Source organism: Hylaeus anthracinus, unplaced genomic scaffold, assembly GCF_026225885.1.
Source record: "Hylaeus anthracinus isolate JK02 unplaced genomic scaffold, UHH_iyHylAnth1.0_haploid 5, whole genome shotgun sequence".
Classification (NCBI taxonomy): Eukaryota; Metazoa; Arthropoda; class Insecta; order Hymenoptera; family Colletidae; genus Hylaeus; species Hylaeus anthracinus.
Genome location: NW_026535322.1, coordinates 12860369 through 12883751, shown reverse-complemented (window position 1 = coordinate 12883751; position 23383 = coordinate 12860369). Strand labels below are relative to the sequence as shown.

General features: G+C 31.3%; 3 protein-coding genes across 11 annotated transcripts in view; 1 reads left to right on the top strand and 2 right to left on the bottom strand.

The window, feature by feature from the left end:
* Positions 1–9076, bottom strand: part of LOC128895376 (E3 ubiquitin-protein ligase MIB1) — a 417384-nt gene extending 408308 nt beyond the window's left edge. For all 9 annotated transcript variants that reach the window (XM_054157912.1, XM_054157908.1, XM_054157910.1 and 6 more), the window contains exons 1-8: positions 8882–9076; positions 7836–8183; positions 7499–7699; positions 7184–7303; positions 6772–7101; positions 6551–6698; positions 5742–5983; positions 5376–5573 (exon numbers count right to left, since the gene is read on the bottom strand). In XM_054157912.1, coding sequence (XP_054013887.1) covers positions 5376–5573; positions 5742–5983; positions 6551–6698; positions 6772–7101; positions 7184–7303; positions 7499–7699; positions 7836–8183; positions 8882–8983 — 1689 coding nt within the window. In that variant the 5' untranslated portion in view covers positions 8984–9076. The remainder of the gene's footprint in view (positions 1–5375; positions 5574–5741; positions 5984–6550; positions 6699–6771; positions 7102–7183; positions 7304–7498; positions 7700–7835; positions 8184–8881) is intronic.
* A 374-nt stretch (positions 9077–9450) lies between these two features.
* Positions 9451–12028, top strand: LOC128895971 (cleavage and polyadenylation specificity factor 73). Its single transcript, XM_054159042.1, has one exon. The coding sequence runs from the start codon at positions 9954–9956 to the stop codon at positions 12021–12023; it is 2070 nt and encodes a 689-aa protein (XP_054015017.1). The 5' UTR covers positions 9451–9953; the 3' UTR covers positions 12024–12028.
* A 602-nt stretch (positions 12029–12630) lies between these two features.
* LOC128895970 (DNA polymerase theta) lies at positions 12631–23048 on the bottom strand. Its single transcript, XM_054159041.1, has 21 exons — positions 21485–23048; positions 20878–21108; positions 20506–20759; positions 20198–20330; positions 19920–20121; positions 19612–19807; positions 19376–19545; positions 19036–19303; positions 18624–18954; positions 18159–18300; positions 17823–18066; positions 17607–17748; positions 15445–17530; positions 15172–15380; positions 14744–14945; positions 14479–14660; positions 14286–14405; positions 13829–14164; positions 13485–13749; positions 12887–13113; positions 12631–12780 (listed from the first exon to the last, which is right to left on the bottom strand). Exons 1-21 carry the CDS (start codon positions 22115–22117, stop codon positions 12643–12645), a joined length of 6711 nt encoding a protein of 2236 aa, XP_054015016.1. The 5' UTR covers positions 22118–23048; the 3' UTR covers positions 12631–12642.
* Positions 23049–23383: the final 335 nt, after the last annotated feature.

The window sequence follows — 23383 nt, the reverse complement described above, 5'->3', positions numbered from 1 at the left end:
TTATTCGCATGTGACAGTGTTGAAAATATACAGGGTGTTCAGGCTATTACTAGCCAGCGTTTTTCTCGTAAATGGTACATATGACATATGACAAAGGTCGATACTTTTTTATTTAAAATTCGATACTCTACCATATTTTGTACAAAAAATATACCATTCCATTTAAAAAACTGAAGATTACATTCATTTCTTAGAAAATAGTACAAATACGAAAGATTCAGTTTTTTGTCATATGCACCGTTTACGAGAAACACACCGGCTAGTAATAGCCTGAACACCCTGTATATATTAGCATTCTATAATGCGAAAATAAATAAAAGAAAATGTGTATGTATGTTATCCGTGTGAATACGTAAACAGCAAACAAATAGATCGCCGACGACGTACGAAAACATTAAAGGTGACGGACGTTCAACGGTAACGAGGAAGACGATATATGTATGATTTGACTAGTTAGTCGACGACGTCGATGGTCTGTGCAAACATACGTGAATAGAGAGCGCTCAGTTAATTTCGATCTCGCCAGTTTTTTCTTTCATTTTTGTATTCAACTTCATACAATACATATAATAATTGTTTCTTATTCAAGTTCATTATTCATTATTCATTATTAATCTTTCAATACAAAGATAATGTTGATATGTGAAATTTTTGTATTGTACATTTAAGCCTCTTAGGTGGCGGACTACATTATGTAATAATTTTATATTGTTACACCTATTTTTCAAGACTTCCATGTTTCGAATTAACGGAGTTGGTTTCCCCGTCCTACAGTACGAATTCAACTTTTTAATTACCTGTGAAATACAGTAAAAATTTAACTGCTAATAACTTCTGAACCAACGGATCCCTCGCCTTACAACTAGCATTTTCGGATTCTACTCGTCGAGATCTACATGATTATGTAAAAAATAAAAAAACGTAACCATTGTTGGTTCTCTAAAGTAAAGTTTAACCACGACAGGTGTGAAATAATCCCAATTTCACATCCGTAGACACGAATCGATGCAAATTACAGTGGTTCATTCTCGGGATTTATTTAACCATAGCGGCCAACGTAGCGAACACAATCGGCCTCGATTATGGCGCGCACTGGTGTCCTGGCCGGGCTCGTAAAATAAAGTGGCTCGGTTGGAACACCATGTTCGAGAGATTGAGTTGCCTGGCGTCACGGGAGGACATGATTTCTCGGGACCGATTAATCCTCATTGGTTAGAATTCGCACGATTGTACGCACTTCATGACACTTTCGTTTAAGCACGGTACCATTTGTTCTCGCCGCTTGTTACGCAACGAACACTGTCATACTTCACGATTAAACGAAAATTCACGACAAACGTACAGCGAGTAACTTTAATATTCGGACACTTTACAATTTTTACTTTGTCGTTTGACGTTTCTATTTATGAAGACAAAAATATAATTGAGTCACATATTGAATTAAAAGGTTAAACTATACTTTGGGGGACTTAACATTTTTAAGCTTTTTTTACATAAGCCTGTAGATTTCGGCGAGTGGAATTCAAAAATGCTAGTTTTCAGGCGAGGAATTCACTGGTTCAGAAGTTATCAGATGTTAAAGGTGAACCTTTTTACCGTATTTGTCAGGCAATTCAAAAGTTGACTAATTACAACTAATTACCTACGAAATAGCAAAACAAATTGTCTCGATACAATAAAAATTGTTGGTGTAATGCGCATTTGAGAAATGACAAAAATGTGATGAATAATTTTGCGGCGTAGTATAGTTAATAAAGTTATAATTCTAATCTTGATGATTTTATGATTCGAATCTTAAAGAAGGAAGAACGATGCTCTACCTTATTCTACAGACTGGTGAGCTGCTTTAATATGCTGATAACTATCTCCAATTTAAGGTTTTATATTATAATGACCTTTTATTATACAATAGATCAGAAAAATTGTCGAAACAAATACTAACTTATTATGGATAAAGATATATTAAGTTCCATTTAAAACAATTAATTTGTTTTTTACATTTTTCCAACCATTTTATTTAAAACAAAATTATTTATTTCATATGATGTCCCCCTTTGTACCAAATGATTTTTGAGAAAACATATATATTTATCAATATATATATATATAAATTTATTAGAACGTACAAATAATCTTTTTATATCAACTACATAGTTCACAATGTTTGAAACCAGGATAGGTACAATTGAAAGTTTCTTTCATCTACTTTGTTCATCAATGGTCTCATAGTATAATTTATGTCAAAATCCAAATATACTTTAGAGTATACAGTTGTAAACAAATTTGTTAAAAATCATATCCCCCGAAAATACGTAAATGTAAAGTTGGTACATTGCCACGGTACGTTAGCCATCTGACCGGAGTGCGCCACTTAAAAACATCGTTGATTTACGTTTACTGTTAATTTATACCATTTCGCGCGGTGATTATGAAAATGAGAGGAAGCATTACCTAACTTTCTTAATTACTTTCCCTACCTGTGAAGGAGCGTTACGCGAAATGGAGGCTTTGCAAAAATTTATTGTAATCACCTGTGTGCTTGCGTTTTAAAGAATTTCTAATAACCCGATTTAATTAATTCCTTTCTCAACTTTCGAACGCGAACGATTTTATAGGGAAAGTTTCAAACAAATCGAAATATATAAACAATAGATTTGAATTATTTCTTGTAAACATAGAGATTGCTGAAGCCACAAAAGTATTTGAACAAGTAATTTTTAAATCTTTAATATTTAGTACTCGACAATTAGTTTTCTCTTACTTTCAGGAATTTTAAATGTTTTAGGGCACATGATCAGTATTTACTATTTCACAATGAATGCTAGACTCAGACTGACACATGTATGTACGATGATGACTAACAACAATCAATGTTTACATTTAGTGACCGAAAAACTGAGTTTTCATTGATTCTTGGAACTCATTCTTGTGTGTTCAAATACTCTATGTTTACAAGAAATAATTCAAATCTATTGTTTACAAATTTCGTTTTGTTTGAAACTTTACCTATATAATCTGGAGAGTCGTACCTCCTTACAGAGTTAATAAATCTTCAGTAAATGTTATATAATATACCTATTATAATTAATAAAGTATTTCGTACTGAGTGTTCAAATACTTTCGTGACGCTACAGCCGACTGGTTAATCAAAGTACTATAAAAAGAATTACAACCTAAGGACTTATTCATTAGACTCCATTTCCTAACAGCACCAACCAACTGCTTCATATGTATAATCTATTCTTTAAAACAATCAGCGTTTCAACGATAATTCCGCAACGGAACGGACCGTAAATATCTTCCTTCCCTTCCAAATGCGTGAAACGTTTTGTTATGATGGTGGCTGAGGATCGAGAGAGGAGCTATCTCGAAAGAAGAAAATAAAAGAACATCGAGGAACGAAAGAGTCCTGCGTTACCAGGCGTATGCTAGGCACGTAAGTGTTGTTTATCGAAGAAAACGCTCCCAGTTGTTCTCAGGTTCGAATTGTTTCGAAGGAAAATAGGGAACCCCCGGTTATATCCCATTGCCCGGACACCAGATATACAGAGCGCGCCTTGATTATGCGCAACACGTATTCTCAAACACAATCACGCGACACTCGTAACGCAGGTGGAATTCGAGGCTTCCTCCAGGCAGATAACTGCATTAATTAAGTCTCCTGCAAATGAGGAGATACCCATGTAACAAAGGTGAATTAACACTAATTCACGTTCGTGCGTGTGACTCTGTATGCGCGACGACGTTCCACTCTCGAAACCAAAAACGAAGGAGGACAAGTTCCAGCGCCGAGTAATTAAACCGAGGGAGAAAATTCATGGCGGATTGACACGTGCGAGAGTACACGGAAGAGTAAAAAATACAATAACGACGGAGAATTTCAAGTAGCAGAGATCGAGGTCGAAAGTAACAAAGGGCCAGGTTGTACAGTGCTTGTAATTTACAAATTTCTCAACAGATGACGATGAGAATAAATATCTACACCTTAGGGCACAGATCAATTGCTTTCAAGTTTACTAGAAAGGGATTAAATCGAAATAATATTTATTTGTGGAGAACCAATGAATATTTTTAAAAATGTAATGAATCCAAATCCTTGCCAATTGTTTTTATATTTCTAAAAGTGATATAATTCTTCGTTTAAATTCTTTTCATCAAAGAGACTTGAAAAGAACATCAAAGAGAAGTGTATAATTTTCCTTGCTGGGAAGTCAAAAACGATTAAAATACGTGTTCTACACGTCAATTTAATTTTAATTTAACATAATACTAAAATTTTTTTTAAATTAAAATGAAGCCATAAAAACTTTAGTTTCATGTGCAGCCACATACTTGTTATTATTATGATATAATTTATAAATAACATTATTTGCAATATTTCCATTTTTATGTAATTGATAACATCAACTTTATTAACGATTACGTCCTATTGTCATTGAGCATCAAACTTTAAATATACAGAGTGAGCCACCTAAGATTTGTACCTAAAATATCTCCATTACTTTTAATGATACGCAGAGATGTCTTAGGAGAAAAATATTACAACGGGATCATACTATTATAGACAAAAAAATTATCTGAAGGTCATATTTTCCAAGATTTTAAGGTCACTGACGTTTTTTCAGTCGGAATGAGGTATTTTCAATATTGTAATTTTGTATCTGATAAAAAGACATATTCAAACATGCATAACATTGACCTTTGGATGACCTTATAAGGAGTTATTATTGTAAAATTGTACTCCACCCTGTATATGAAAAATCACTAAAAATGATTTAAGAAATGGTAAATATACTTTTTGAGGGAAAACCGAAGAAGGAAATTATGAGAATAAAATGCTGTAAGTTCTTAAAATTCTTAGCCCGCCTATACAACCTTGATATTGGTAATGCTAATGATATATTGTGGAAAGCTATCGCAACAATTTACTACTGAAAATACCCACCATCAACCACAACCTTGTTACGTGATATATCTTTAATAATATTCGAAATATAATACACTAATAATAAAACAAAAACTCCATATCGAATTAAAATATCAATGCATACTTTTAATTTCTTTTTAAGCAAATAATGCTTCTCAAGTAAAGTAATTAATGAATGTGTAACTGCAATGCTATGCAAGTTTAATTAGTATAAGGAATAACATTTGATATGAAAAGTCAAGCTTGTAAAATTAAAATCAACGTAGATCTTAGTTTACAATACTAAATATATTTAATTTAATATTTCGTAATAATTTTCATTTTAGTTCAATATCACTTTTAATTTACATTCGAGAAGATATTTTTAACCATCGATAATAAAATTGCAAGTACTAGATTATGTTTTCACACAAAATAAGAAGAAAATGTATGTAAAATAAAAACTTACCTGTAAACTTGGATGGCAACCTAATTCCAACAACGTGCGCACTACACCAGCATGTCCTTTATTAACCGCGATATGGAGGGCTGTTTGACGTCTTTTATTTCTGGCATTCAAGTCAGCTCCCGCACCAGCTAACAATGCCATTACTCCTGGTTCATCTCCAAAAGCTGCATGATGTACAGCTCTGTCTCCATCTTTATCCTAAATGTACCACACATATTATTTTAAATATATCTATTTATAAATGCATACTTTTTTCGAATTTAGATTTAAATACAATAGTCGTTGCTATAAAACATAAGTATCTCCACAGTAATACATATATAAACATTTTTTTTTTAATATATAAACTAAATAAAAAATACTTACTTCAATCTCTACATCTGCCTTGTAACGGAGGAGAATTTTAATGACTTCTAGATGACCATTTTGACTTGCAGCTTGTAAAGCAGTGTGGCCAGCAAATACACCGTTTACATCGGCTTCTGGTCTTTTCAAGCATTCTTCGCATTTAGCAGCATCGCCATTTGCCGCAGTTTTCACCAATTCTTCATTAACATCACCCGAAACATGCGTTTCAAATAATTTCTTCAACAGTGCTGATAAACGTTCTAAAAAAGCAACGTATTTAAAAGTTTTAGAAAACAGTACAAACAAAAGATATATGAATTAAAAGTAAGATATAAATGGTTGTAGTAGATAATTAATGTAAATAATTAATGATAATATCAGCGATCTATATATATTGAAAAGAAATACAGGGTGTCCCAAAAATGTTGTAACACCTTGAAAGAGGTGGTTCGGGAGGTGATTTGAAACAACTTTTTCCTTAGCGAAAATGTTGTCAGAGATTTCGTTGAAGAGATATTAACGGAAAACATTGACCAATCAGAGCGCGAGGATGCCGATGGAGCGCTCGCGGTAGCGTATGAGCGCGGCCGCCTAACGCGTAGCCTACGTTCAACCGTCATACTCGCGCTCTGATTGGTCGGGGTTTTCGTTTAATATCTAGAAACGCGGTAGCGTCTCGACGCGAACCTCCTTAACGAAACCTCGGACAACATTTTCGCTAAAGAACAAGTTGTTTGAAATCATCTCCTGAACCACCCCTTTCAAGGTGTTACAACATTTTTGGGACACCCTGTATAATTCAATTATCTTTAAGTACTGAAACGTACCTCCACTGCTATTTCCCGGAACACTACCATCGCTACTCGCTACTTTCGTAACTGCTTGGGGATTATAAGTCCAAGATGTACTGCAAACTTCTACTTTTAAGTCTCCGTCGTGGTATATTTGCAAAACTCTACCAATTTTCCCCATAGTCTGTTAAAGTGCGGAAACATTAATAAAAATAATTACAAACTACTAACATGATCAACTAAAAAATAATACAAACCGGCGCCATTGCTTCAGCCCATTCTCCATGACCGCGTTGAAGCAGTTTAATTTTCTCTAAGTCATTACATATTTGTACCAAATCTCCAACCGCAAATGTTTGATTATCGGAGCTTGAACTGGTAACTGGTACTGGTATTTGCACTTTCGTCAATACAGCAGGATTGAAAGTCCATCGATTTCCGCTTGGATATGACACGACAATGTCATGATCTTCGTCGATACCAACGACAGTACCTGTAGTGCCAAGGCACTCAAACATTCCATCTGTCCAACCACCATGTCCATGTTGCAATGACTGCACTATTTCCAATTCTAAATCAACATTAACCTGTAATTTAAAAGACATTATTTATTACTTCTTTTAAGATTATTACAATAATCTTACAGATTTATTCATATGCATAGATTACCTGATCTCCAATTTGTAATCCGTGCGGACCAGTTCGACCTGGACCCTGTTCACCTAACAGTGGCAAATGATCCCTATACACTGTTTGACCTTTAGCATCATTAACAACTTTTAAGTCCGCCTAAAACATATACCATTACTAATTATATATTCTGTATGTGTACAGACCACTGTTCTCTTACATAGATAATTACGCATACAAATAATTGCTTTAATCCTCGCCACTGAGGAGTTTACAGATATACCAAAACACTTCAGGCTTATACATTCGACAATATTTAATATTTGAATGAAAAATACATTTTTTTAAACTAACCATTCCTTCAAAGCCCACGCGATACAAATTTTTGGCACCATTATCCCATATAACATAAGCTGCTGAACGTGGGCTGGCAGCTGACCAATCTTGAACTTCATTGACTTTACCTCTTCGTCCATTTCCACCATCTTGATCTTCCCATTGCCAATCAACACCTCGCACAACCCTTGCACCAGGAAATATACCACGAATTGCAATCTAAAATTATGTATGAAAAGAATTACATATCTATATTATATAGGATGTAATATATCATATATATATATATATATATGTATATCACATGTAAACTTAAACATGTAACTCTATAACATTTAAACAGACAAATTAATACCTTTTTACTTTTACGTCTTGGTTCCAATAAGACTCTTTCACTTCCAGGAGTTGCTATACGATAAAATCTGTGTCTTAGGTGATGTTTGTCTCCATGATAACAAATAGAACAGAGATCGTAATTTCCACACTCTGCACATTTCCAGCGAATTCCAAAAATTGGTTGTTGTCTACATGTATCGCACATTGTTCCATCATGTTTTACACCAGTAGGAGCTGAATCCAAAATTCGAAGATCAAATGCACCAGAACAACGATAATTAGCGGCTGTACCATTATCCCAAACAACAACAACTTCTTCTGGAGATTCGAAATTTCGAACAGTTCCCACGTGGCCTTCTCCTCCATCCTATTGAACAAGAAATTAAAAGCTGAATCCTTCAAATAAAATATTCTAACATTTTGCCAGCATTGCAGCCAGCTATTCCACAGATCAAATGAGACACTGATACGAGCTAGCTGCAATGCCAATAAAACATTGAAGTATCTTATCCAAACGACAAGATTTTCATTTTGAAGCCTCAGATATTATCTATCATGAAAGACCAAGCTACAAAAGCCTTAAATATTTTATAAGAAATAAGAGAAGTTAAATTAAATTTGATAAACTAAAAACGTATATCATCAAAATAATCTTAAAACTTAACAAAAGATATATTAAGATGTATAAATGTTTTTGTTTCTTTATTTTTATAGTTTGTATATTTTTCACAAAATGAAGATAGAAATTAAATATGCAATTAAACATTCTCTTAGAATATATATTATATTTTTAATAAAAATAGAAGTACGTATATTCATTCTACGAAATATATTAAGTCTAAATGATTCTTCGATAAGGATCAAATAAAATAAATATCAACTGTATGCTAACCTTAAACACACATGTATATGTCCATTTTAAACACTGTATAAACACGAAATTACATAATGTGTTAAAAATGTAACAGAAATTGTAAATTAAGACATTCTAAATGCATTCCTGACAGATACAATACAGTGTTTTAGAGAAAAATAATGTTTAAATAAGTTAACCTTACTACTAACCTGTTTACCCCACTTCCATTCGGGTCCACGGATGACCCGAGCTCCGACACCTTCCATCATAAATCGCGTTGTACGAGTACCGGTACTCGCACCAGCCTCCATAATTTATTAACAACGAATTTACTACTAATAACACGAAAAAATCAAAGAACCCGATACTACTACCACGCACCAACACTGAAAAATACCGCCATCTTAAACTAATGTCAAAACATAGATTACCAACATACAAAGGCTCAAGCCTTAAGTTCCTATACACGTTACATGAGAATGAGGGCTAAAACCATAGATGTTTGTACTATACTTAGATTAGATTAGTAATCCGTTGTTTTAGCAGAGATGGGCAAAACCCTAGATTTCGAATAAATCTGAAGTTTGCCGATGTTTTTGTCTCGTTTCCTTTTTTGGGAAATATTCGAAAGAGGAAACGAGACAAACATATTGGCAAACTTCAGATTTACTCGAAGCCTAGGGTTTTGGCCATCACTGTGTTTTAGTACATCTATGAAGACTGCATAACGAAATCTAACTCCCTAGGAAAGTTGGATCTCCTTATACAGCCTTCATGGTGGCACCAATCAACACTATGTCGTTTGTTTTTCTTGCATACATACGATATATAGGTTATTTTCACAAAGCCGCAATCAATTGTTATAAACCTAAACGTTAATATTTGTTTATTCATAAAACACACATAGAAGGATAACATTATTTTGTTTTATGTGATTTCGTTGCAAATCAACGAGATTATAACCTAATCTCTTTGTTGCAAATACTTTTCACATATATTAAATATCAACCAGCAAGATAAATTTTTACTTTTCATGCCAGTTTCATACACAAATTAGTAATTATTAGTGTATAATGTACGGACATTTCATTTTTCTTTAGAATGCTAAACTAAGATGCATTCATACAACATTTATAAGCGAGGGAAAAGATGTGCATTGTTTTGCACATAACCTACCAAACTTGTATACGAAAACACAGTTTGTATGTATAAAAAATATGAAACTATGAGAGCATAAGTTTGGTAATAGTTCAGTTTAATTACTACACGATTATTATTAATATGTACAAAATGTCTGGGAAAAGAAAACCAGATACACAAGTACCAGCTGAAGAAAGTGACTTATTGTCGATTAGACCACTTGGTGCTGGCCAAGAAGTAGGAAGATCATGTATTATGTTGGAATTCAAAGGAAAGAAAATTATGTTAGATTGTGGTATTCATCCTGGTTTATCTGGAATGGATGCATTACCATTTGTAGATTTAGTAGAAGCGGATGAAATTGATTTACTATTAATTTCTCATTTTCATTTGGACCATTGTGGAGCCTTACCATGGTTTTTACAGAAAACCAGTTTTAAAGGGCGATGTTTCATGACACATGCCACCAAAGCCATTTATCGTTGGCTATTATCCGATTACATCAAAGTAAGCAATATTGCAACAGAGCAAATGTTATATACTGAATCAGATCTTGAAACCAGTATGGATAAAATAGAAACAATTAATTTTCACGAAGAAAAAGATGTATTTGGAATCAAATTTTGGGCCTATAATGCTGGACATGTATTAGGTGCTGCTATGTTTATGATAGAGATAGCTGGTGTTAAAATTTTGTACACTGGAGACTTCAGTCGACAAGAAGATAGACATTTAATGGCTGCTGAAATTCCAAATATTCATCCAGATGTTTTAATTACTGAGTCTACTTATGGTACACATATACATGAGAAAAGAGAAGATCGTGAAGGAAGATTTACAAATCTAGTTCATGAAATTGTTAATAGAGGTGGACGATGCTTGATACCTGTGTTTGCATTAGGCAGAGCACAAGAACTTTTGCTTATTTTAGATGAGTATTGGAGTCAGCATCCTGAACTTCATGAAATTCCTATATATTATGCCTCTTCATTAGCAAAGAAGTGTATGGCAGTCTACCAAACTTATGTGAATGCTATGAATGATAAAATAAGAAGACAGATAGCCATCAATAATCCTTTTGTCTTTAAACATATTTCAAATTTAAAAGGGATCGACCATTTTGAAGACATTGGACCATGTGTAGTGATGGCTTCCCCTGGTATGATGCAAAGTGGTTTGTCAAGAGAATTGTTTGAATCGTGGTGTACTGATGCCAAAAATGGAGTAATAATAGCTGGTTATTGTGTAGAAGGAACATTAGCTAAAACTATTTTATCAGAGCCTGAAGAGATTACAACTATGTCTGGACAAAAGTTACCATTAAAAATGTCTGTCGACTATATATCATTCTCAGCACATACAGATTATCAACAGACTTCAGAATTCATACGTATTTTGAAACCACCACATGTTGTACTCGTACATGGAGAACAGAATGAAATGGGAAGATTGAAAGCTGCTTTACAACGTGAATATGAAGATGATCCTAGTACAACAATGGAGATACATAATCCCAGAAATACAGTTGCTGTTGAGTTATATTTCAGAGGAGAAAAGACTGCCAAAGTAATGGGAACATTGGCAATGGAAACACCGAAACCAGGACAGATATTATCTGGAGTTTTAGTTAAAAGGAATTTCAATTATCACATGCTGGCACCTTGCGACTTATCAAAATATACCGATATGAGTATGAGTCAAGTTATTCAAAGGCAAAGTGTGTATTTTTCAGCATCGTTGCCAGTATTAAAACACCTTCTGATTCAAATTGCTGGAAATTTAGAAATAGTAGATGATAAAAAGTTACGCGTTTTTAAAAATGTTGATGTAACAATTGATGGAAAAATTGTGACTATGGAATGGATTGCAACACCTGTAAATGATATGTATGCAGATTCTGTTTTGACTGCGATACTACAAGCTGAAATGATGGATCAACCACCCAAAGTATTACCAGCACCTACAAAAATGGATCGCATGCATTTCAAGGAGTGTTTGATAGAAATGCTTCAAGAAATGTTTGGTGAAGATTCTGTACCTAAAATTTTTAAAGGAGAAAAGCTATATGTGACTGTTGATGGAAAAAAAGCACACATAGATTTACTGAATTTAGAAGTAACTAGCAAAGAAGATGAAACTTTCCAACAAATAGTACAAACAGCAGTAACAAAATTACATCAATCGCTAGCACCACCTTGTGATACAATTTGAAAAGCATTATTTAAAAATTATCTACAGATTAATATTTGTTTATAGGATTGCAATTACATAAAATAACTTAGCATATTAAATATTTACGACCCTTTTATTTACTGTACAATTTAATAGTTTCGTACAAATCATTTCATTTTTGCATTTTTACAAATACAATAATAATATTGATATACGAAAATACAAAAAATAAATTACTATATATTTTTCATACAGTATCTTTAAACATTGTGTTGTATTAATGATTTCTACCTTGATAAAATAGTATAGTAGAATTTGATACAATGATTAATACTCAAAACGAATTACTATAATATAAAAGAACTTTTAACATTTAAGCTTCATACCTAATATTATTTTTGCTTAATTCTATGATGTACAATCATTTAAAATATATATTATTTATACAATTTAAATACACAATTCATTATTTTAGTTTATAGTATAAAAAAGTAAAAATATAGTATAAATATATGAAATTTTTATAACTACGAATGCATGTAAAAAGTGCATGTGCAAATTCAATAAATAACATTTTAAATAGATCAACATGATTAATTGAAGAATTACACAAAAAAATATATAAATGTAAAACGCAACAAACATAAAAAGATCATCATTAAAAAGTATATTCGGATAGATCCCCCCATGCAGGACCAACTCTGAGCTTTACGGGTAATGGTACTGCAAGTTGACATACATGCTCCATTGATTCTTTTACTATTGTTGCAACTTCTTTTAAGTCATTTATATTTACCTAAAATTAACAAATTTTTAATATTTCTTTAAAAATAAAAATTTGTATAATCGTAGGAGTTCAATGTTCATATTAAGTATTTTATACAATTTTACAGAATGCTTACCTCGTACAATAGTTCATCGTGAAGTTGTAGTACCAAATAGGCACCTCTTTGTTGTGCTTCTCTGCTGTTACTTCTTAAATTACGTGTAGGATAAATAGCAGGCATAACACTTGCTGCAGTTGGAAATTCAAATCGTATTCTTTCTTCGATATTTACCATCGCTTTTTTAGCAATATCTGCTGCAGAACCTTGAACTTTAGTGTTTACAGCTTGACGTTCTGCTTGTGCTATATAATACAAAAATTATAGCAATTTATTGGTGGATAATTTGCAAAAACTTAACATATAGCTTAAGAATTGATACATTTTTCTTAACAAAAAAAAAAAACTACACAGAATAATAAACATGTTGAGTTCAAATAAATATTTTAGTAGAAATACAGAATATGAAAGTTATCATTCGTATTATTAATACTCATTGGAAGTGCTTATTGGTTAAACTGATTTGTAACAAGATTTTATGCTTCGAGAATATCTCTTTACACAGACAGCTAGCCCTCTGAGATATATCGATTATGTTATGAGTTATTAAAGGAAATTATTATTAAGTAGTAGATAATTAATATCGAATACATTATTACTAAAAAACAAAATTTACATTTTTCTGCTGAATTTGTGCTATTCAGTCCTGGAAGTATTCTTCGTCTTTCTAATATAGTTGTTACATATCCATTTATATGTGCTTCCTCCAACACACTGCTCAGCCATTTAGATATACCTGGGTATGCGTTCATGAAAGATTCTAAAAATTCTTTGGCTTTAACCTCATTTACGGACAAATTTTCAGCCAGAGTTTTTACTCCCATGCCATAGATCATTCCATAGCACAATTGCTTTGTATGCTGACGCATTTTATCGTCGACCTATGAACGGAAATTTTTGAATAATAAATAATTGAAATTTACTTCGAACAGTAAGTTATACTTCTGATCTTTCGCATACTTGGTCTTCGGACACCTGATTCCATTTTGCTGCAATGTTTTTAAAAATATCACCCGGTTTCCGCATAATGTCACATAATATCGCATCTTTTGAAAAGTGAGCCAATATTCTCAATTCAAGTTGACGGTAGTCTGCTGACAACATAATATTACCTATAGCTGGTACAAACGCCATTCGAACGCTTATTATAAAGCTATTGTCTTCAGAAGTAAAATCCTTTGGCACGTTTTGCAAATTTGGTTCATGCATTGAAACTCTACCCGTTAATGTACATGTAACACAGTTACTATGAATGCGAGAACTATGTTGAGCCAAATATAATATTGGGTATATAATCTATGAAACAAAAAAGATTTAGTAATAATATTTAATTTTTTCAAATTTCCATTTGATAGCTTTCAATATTTAGCTTCTGCTTAGCTTCTGCTTAGCTAAGTCATCCTTTTGATATACATACTTTAGATTGAGTTGTACTTAATTTACGCCATGACATAATTAAACTGGATACTGGATGATCAGATTGTTCTAATACAGCTTTGTTAACGCTAGCTTTTTTGCCTTTATATAAACCTAAAATCTATATCAGTAAATATTTAGTGATTAAAATAATTACACAAATAAGCATATATTTTAAAAATATATTTACAAACCTCTGCAACTTCTTTTGATGAAGAAAAATTGAACTTTTTACCAGACAATGTATATGCTCTTTTTTGTAAGGATTCCATTTCTTCACGAATAATAGAAGACAAATCCTGTAATGACTTTAAAGATACGCCAAAACCAGTTAATTCCATGCAAGCTAGTATAGTCACTGTTTTCATTTCAATATCTAAAAAATGATTTCGAACTTTAGGATAACAGAACACAGAGAAATTAAATATTGATATAGATATAATACAGTAATACTATTACCTTTGAATGTATATAGTAATGTTGGACTTAATTGTTCTAATTTCTCCAAAAGAGTATCTGTCATATAATATGTAAGCACAGCTTCTGCAGCTGCTCTGAATTCTCCTGGTATTGAACTTTTAATATTTAATCCAGGTCCTGTGTCAGAACAAGCACCTATTCGTTTTGTTATGAAGCACCCTTGTGGAAAATATTCTTTTACCTATTTACAGTTTAAATACTTCTCTAAATAAATTAAAAATAAATTTAAAAACCTCTGCAACTTCTTTTGATGAAGAAAAATTGAATTTTTTACCAGACAATGCATATGCTCATTTAAAAAACATTTAAAAATACATACACTATCGCTATACAATACTAAAACAGTTTAATTACACTATGAATATTTAGAAACGTAGATAAGATTGAAAATTATATCTATTCTTTACCATTTCATTAAAATTTTTGTCATAAACTGTACCCTCATATAACCAGGATGCTACTTTTGGATCCAGAAACTTACAAGTTGCAGATATACCACAGCATTCATACAAAGTTTTAAATATTTCTTTAGTTCCAAAACATTTTATGTTTAACTGTGTATTTTTAAGCAATTCTTTTAATAGTTTTACTTGCTCTTTGCTTGGAACTTTTAAATCTGAAAGAATATTATTTTAATAGTTTCCGAAAAGCAAAAATGACATTAACATAATTTGTAATACCTTGCTCGTTAGAGAAAGAAATATAATATGCAATATTGCTTTCCCAAGAAATAGCCGCACCACATAACTTTTTATCTCCGTGAACATAGTTTTCTCCTTTTTTAGATCTCTTCTTCCTTTCGGTAGAGTTAATAATTCTAGAGCCTATATTATTTATATCATTACTATACATTTCACAATTCAAAGCTAAAGCAATATATCGTTTTTTCATTACTTCACGTTTAAATAAATTGAACGTTCCTCTATCACTCCCGACTTTTACAATATTTAACGTATTCCAATTCATTGTTTCATTTGCGTTATTCACAGGCTTTTTATTCTGCAAACATGTTTCAGAATTTTTTTGTAACTTTTTAATGCTGAGTTTAGATTTTTGTAAGATTTTTGCAGATTTAACAGGAGTATCTTCATCTGAATTTGAAATCATACTATCTGTACTACAATCTTTACTTCGTATACTGTTTGCAAGTATTTCCTTCAATTTTGGTTTAATCTTACACCTTTCGATTTGTATTGCATTTGAAATAGAACTTGTACGTTTTGTAAGATCATCCAATACGAGATTCGAAACTTTTTGAGTGTATATTTTTTGCTTCTTCTCAGAATCTAATTTCGCTCGTATTTTAATACTTGCAGCAGGTGAATTGACATTTTGTGAACCAATAATAATACTGTCTGAATCCGACTTATTCGAATCTAATGATGCTGTGCGATTATGACAAAAAACAACTACATTTGCCACGGGTGATTTTTCAGTCGATATATCACTAAATCTGCGTTTTTGTGGTATTTTTTTTAAATCATCGGGAACATCTATAGATTTTTTAAATTTTATATCATATCTTTTCTTTATGTCTGGCGTTTTATTACTCGTTTCAGCAGTCTCCACAATGTGCTGTATGTTTGTATTTTTTACGTGTCTAATATTGTGTTTCATAGATACTTCATTAATTTTGTCATTAATTTGATTTAACTTCTCTGTGATTTTGATTGGTTCGTTCCAAGAATCATCTTGCCACGATAATGTACCGTGCTTTACTTGCATGTTTAAAAAACTTGTAGAATTCTTATTTATAGCTTTATCTATCGCAACTTTTTCTGTCTGTGTTTCATTACTAACATTTTTAGTACCCTTTGACTCTGTTTTTACTTTACTTTCAGATGCTAGTTTGAGTCCAGACAACTTAGTTTCCTCAAATTCTGAGAAATGCAAGGAGTCAATGATATTTTGTTCAAGAACATTACAAATTTGCGTGTCCAAATTTAAAGTATCGTCGAATAAACTGGGACTTTTTGAAATACTTAGTTTTTCACGATTTGCAAAACTAGATGATCGTCTAATTGCATTTGCACAAATTGATATCCCAGTATCTATCTCACTCGCGGGTTTCATTTTGTTAGTCGCTATATTACTCGTGTTTGGAGGACTTTGTATATTATTTACTAAATGTTTAGAAGTAATATTTTGTGTTCGATTTATTTTGTCATCTTTGAAACTGATTAATGATTCACTGACTCTCCTTTCTAGCGAATTATCCATTAATTTGGGACTACTGACTTCGAAGAAATCAAGAGAAAGTTTTTCGGTCGGAGTATCTAAAAATTCTGGAATATCTATTTGTAATAACTGATTAGTAAGTTTTATACCATCATTCATATCTTCTTCAACTACATCTTTTTTCACTTTATACTCGGAATGTTTAATATCTTCTACGACATTTATATTAACTTTACATTTTTTGTTTTCTAAAGTGCATTCAAAATCTTTGTCATTTTCTATGGTATGTATATTAACTTTACATTTTTCGTCTTTACACGAGTTGTTACTAAATAAGTCTTTTTCTTCATCAACAGAAGCAATAGTTGGAGTACTTGTTGGACATAAATTCTGTTCACGCTTATCTGTGTGAACTTCAATTTGCGAATTGGTACATGTAGACATTTTAATGCTCGTTTGTATATCAATACGTTCTGTATTCTGAAATATATCTTGCTGTATTCGTGAATTAGTTACAGTATGAGATTCATTTGTAATAACAGATTGTTCATTTTGTTTCCAGGACATATCCTGCAACTTCAGTTCATTCTGTAATTAAGTAACAAAATTATTAACTTTTAAAATAATTCAAATTTAACAGTTATTAGAAATAATAATTATATACCTGAACTAATACTCTAGCTTCATTCACTAACATAACTGCAGCTTCATGAGGGGTTAAACCATCTTTCCCAGTAACAAATACTGTCCTCATCTTGTTTCGTTTCACAGCTTCCGATTCGTGTTCACCATCTTGTCCTTTTTCACTAAAATATCATTTTGATAGTGTAAAACATTAAAAACGCAGCATACTAATCAAATATTTTCACCAAAATGATACCTTTCAAATGGAAGTGCTTTATAGAGTGCACGTTCAACATCAAGTTCATTTGCAACAGCTAAATCTGTTACACACGTAATTCCTTGTTTATAGAGACTTCTAGCACGCAGTCCATTCAACATTGGAAGGCGTAATAAATCTAGTAATTCTCTACATACACCAAATTGTAATCGTGTTTGAAATTGTGAAACTAATAATTCCATACAATCCCAGCCGAGTTGCTTACAAAATTGCGTGACCATTCCTATAAATAAAATTGAAATACTATCATGTATCAGGTGATTTGTACTAAACTTTTATACTTTGTATAAAAATTATGAATACCAAGAACATTACCAGCAAACGTAGAAGCAGACTGTTGTAAGCTTTGAAGAACTCCACGGCAGCAACCATACTTTTTACAAACCGTATTAAGAGGAACTTCACGTACCAAATCGTGCAACGCCAATGCAGTATAGAATCTTCTGTGTATACTAAGCTGAAAGTAAAATATTGATGTATGTCGGTTCACATAATTCTGAAATAATTAATTTATACATAGAATAACTCTGTAAACTAGACCAAGCTGCAGTACATTTCTACAGAACAGTGTTTGATATCGGTACAGAGATGTTCGATAATCTTTTGATGAAATAATTTTTAGTTACACTTGCACAAAAAAATCATACAATTAAAAAATAATTCCTATTGCGCAATGGAACCCTTTTTCTCTATTAACTTTTTGTATTTTCACTTAAAAAGAAGCTACAGCTTGTCTCATTTTGCATAATCACCCTGTATATTGAGTAAAAAATAATTTACTAATTTTCCCGTCCGCACGACGCCTTTAATAGCCGATGTTAAAAATCGTTCTTCCACGCCAACAAGTTGGCCAACTCTACGTTCACTTTCTGAAAGCATTTTCCACAATTCTAGAAAGATCATCCAATCGATAGTCCCAATCTGATTTCCAGAACTAAGAGGTGTTACTAAATATATCACGTGTAACTCTGTATCCAAGACGAAGCATCTTCTTGCTTTTTGAAGCTCTTCAAGTAAAAACAAACCGTCTTTAGGCGGTATAGAAGCCGCTAAACATGCTTTTCCAAACGCTGTGGCTACCCATCTATGGCCTTCTTCTGTTTGTTGCAATCTAGATAATATTACGATGCGTGAAGTAAACCTGTATTAACTAATACGAAAATTAATAAATAATTTCTACTAATATACTTACAACAAGAATTCATTGTTTACTAAAAACTTGATTGCTCTGTTTGAACAATTTTGTGGATTCTGTTCATCGCATAAATTTATTAATGTACATTTCGTATACAACTCGAGATCTGATTGAGTGTACACAACTTCACTAGCTATAGCTTCCAAAAGAGCTCGAATTAAAGGTTCTACATCTTCAAGACATGACATAATGGGTTCCAAAGTAGCTGATAATAACGATTCAGCTGCTTTTTGTTCAGTCGATTTACATATAAGTATACTTTCACCTATGGAAAGAAATAACCTTATATTTTGAGTGCAGACAACAAAACTCTTTTTGTTTCTTTATTTAATCTTACCGGCTGTATCTTTGCCCATTCTACCCGCGCGTCCTATCATTTGTTTATAGGTAAGACTATCCAATAATTTACCACCAAACATTGGAGATCTTACAATTACTCTCCTTGCTGGTAAATTTACTCCACTACTTAAAGTTGATGTTGCAATAAGGACTCTTAAAGATCCTGATCTGAAACAATTAACATTTAATAAAGCCTAATTTAGTAGTGGTATTTGAAACTAGTAAATTAAATACCTGAAAGAACCTTCTATGATATCACGTTCATCCATTGTAAGACCAGCGTGATGAAAAGCAACTCCAAACGAAACTGTGTTTTTTAGCACATTATCTAAACCTACAGGACTACGTTTTAATTGCTCCAATGTTTCGGAGATTAATGTAGAATCTAATTGTTGCCTTAAAGTTTCGCCTAGTTGTGTATTTTTTTGACCTAGAAAGCATAATAAATATTTACTTCATTATGAATTTTTAACTATAAACTTTTTTAATTGTACAGTTGTCAACTACATTGAAAATACAAATTTTGCATTTACTAGACAAACCTAATTTAAAAAACGTAGCTGCTATTTGTTCTGCTAATTTTTCACACCAATTTTTCGTTGGACAAAAAATCAGTACACTATGTCCATCTGATATTGTTTCAATGCATAGGTGAAGAACATCATCTGTGTCCATAGTTAATTCTGCCATTGGTGTTAAACTTCTGATAAGATGTAATTTACTGTCATAAATATTTTTACCAATCTAAAAACAAAAAAATATTTCCTTATCAATTTTAAGTCAGGTACCAGTTGCATAATTATACTTTGTGAAAGAGTACCTTGCATTGTTCATTTAAGGGTATTGGTCTAAATTCTGTTTTATATAGTTCTGCATCCAACCAATCTGCTAACATGGATAAATTTGGAAGTGTTGCAGACATACCAATCAATTGTATATTAATATTTTTATCTCTATAACACAATAAAATTACCATTTTTATGTTTAAAGTGATACATGTTCATTAGAAAGTTATTACATAATATTTACTATATCATATAAGCACAGTATAATATTATTTTAAATCAAAAATATTTCATGAGTATAATAAATAATTAATAAACGTAGCAATAAACGTGTTTCAATTACCTAAGGGTCATATATTTCAATTTTGTTAAAAGTAATTCAAGAAGGTATCCTCGATTTGGATCACCAACAAGGTGTAATTCATCAATCACTACAGCACCTAAATTACTTAACTCATTTTCTTCCATTAAACGATTTATTAAGGAATTTGCTTTTTCAATTGTTGCTATTGCAACATGAGTAGATGAAAATCCTCCAGGTGGGGCAACACCACCCATGAACCCATTGACTCTAATCCCACTGTCGGATAACAAATCCTACCAAATTGCATTGATAAAATTAAAGTATATTGGATAAGAAATCCTATCAAATTACATTAATCAAATAAAAGTACTATGCTGAATTCAAGTGATTAATTGTAAAAAGAAATCATACCTGAAAGTAATACATTTTTTCTCTAACAACAGAGATAAATGGCAGAATAAATATTACTTTTTTTTGTCTTTCTAATACTGTCTTAATCATAAGAATCTCAGCCACTAACGTTTTTCCTGCAGATGTTGGAGCTGAATATATAAGATTACGTTTCTCTTCAATGACTTTATGATTTGATAAACATTCTACTTGCCAAGCAAACATATCTTTTATTCCTTGTATTTTATATTTCTGCAAGATATAATTACTGCTGTTTAAGATAATAGATAGCTTAAATGTAAAAAAGTATCATACAGTAAGTATCGAAATAAAAGACAAGTAATTAGAATTGTAGAATTCATTTAACTCCTTTTTAACATGAAAATAAATGCTAATTAAATGTAGCGATAGATATACTTTATTAGGTAAAGAAAAAAGTGTTCTGTGCTTTTTTCAGAAAAATTCTACTTTTACTTACACCAAAAATCTTTCTTAAGCCTAATATGTATTAATGACTCTTAAAAAGTATAATAAAAAATGATTATTAATATTTGTAATACACTAATATAAATGATAAAAGTATAGTTATTCATATGTTCTTAAATGTATGTCCACTATAATATTTTACCTGAAGAATATTTGGTGGTAAACCCCAAGAAGCCAATTTGTGTCTCTCTTGAGTACTAATAGTAATAATAGAAGGGTTTATTTCTGATGATTTTTCAGCAATACTTCCTGTTACATTACTGTTAGATGATTTGCTATTGGTTGTATCATACATTGTATTATATGCATCATTACTTCTAATTTTACTTAAGATCACTTTTGATTCTTTACATTTTTTTGACAACGTATTTGTCTTTGATGAAAAACCACTTTTTGTATAACTAATATTTTCCTTTCCTATTTTAGATGAATCACGATTTCTGTTTAAAGAAGTAATACTTCTGAGTTTCATCTTATTTGATATATTAGGTTTACTATTTATTTCTTTTGTAGCAATAGTATCTTTCTTAAGTTCTTCGAGTTCCAAATTATTTTTATTTAAACTGGCTTTTGTCTCGATTAAGCTGTGCAGTATACTGTGTTGTTTTGATTGATTTATTTCGTCAACATCAATCGACTTATTTATTGACTTAGAACAAAAAATAGTATCTTTAAAGTATTTTTCCATATCACTGTCATTATTTTTAACTTCAGCTTGAAGACAGGCATGTAAAGTATCATCCCCGAAGGATGGCATTTTATTAAGAGATTGCATTTTGTTTGTTCTATTTCATTAGAATAGAAACTTATTTTGGCAATATTTCAAGTGAAGATTGTAAGAATGATATAACTCCATTATATCAAATTCACTTCATTATGAGCTTCAACTTTTTATAGCTTTTATAAATTGTTTACGCATGACCGAAGCATAATGTATTTTGTATAATTTTTGATTCCAATTCATTTCAATTAATTTATACCTCAACGTAAATTTAATATAAATATAAATAAATATGTATATATATAACAAAATTCGTTACTTAAATATTAAATGAACATGTTTGTATAAGTATAAATTCTATTTATTTACAATATGATTCATAATTAAATATTCGAGTAAATGTCACAAGTTCATTTCTATGGTTTGATTAACTGTTTCGTAGTAAATACTTCATTCATTACGTAAGTAAGAATGAGCAAACAACTGGACATTCATTTTCACAGCACTTTCCCTATTATTTAAACTTTTTGATAGATCAAAACATTATTTCCATATATACAATTTAAAACAAATGAAAACAGCGTTCAAAAAAGTTCAAACTGCACATGGTAGCGTCGTTTTCACCATAAACGTTATATATCTATGCTTCTCACCGTTGTTTATATAACTCGACAGTCCGTATTCGGTTTTTATTGAAAGAAAATTAAAATTATGTTATTTCTAAACGGACAAAAAAATGTATAGATAACGTAACATTATTAGTTACTAGAATTTAAAATTAAATAAGTTTTCATTATATCATTTTATGGCTGCATTCTCATGTACTGCATTAAAAATTCCCTAGGTGTGAAAAAAATAAATCATAGATTACTAAGTAGATTATTGTATCATTTGCAACTGTTGTATACAAATTTAGGCATATAATTAATAGCAATTAAATGGAAAGTGAATTGCTATGAAATAAAATTAAATATTTAATATTCGTAGAATATTTGCAAATTTAGTATTTTAAACGTTCGTTAATTAAATAATAATATGATTTAGATATATTAGACAAAGAAATATTTATTTACTAATTTTATATAATTAAGTTTTATGATAATAATGGAATTGATAGATTACGCCATCTGTCGTTGAATTTTTAACAAAATTCGTGACACGACGAAGAAGAAAATACACAAAGTAAGTGAAGATTTTATTTTTCATTTAAAATTACATGAAAAATTATTATTTACAGTTAGTAGTAATGAGTGGGGAAAAATGTTCGTCAGGGAAAATTAGTGATAGTAGTAGTACGAAATCGTTAATTGATTCTGTAAA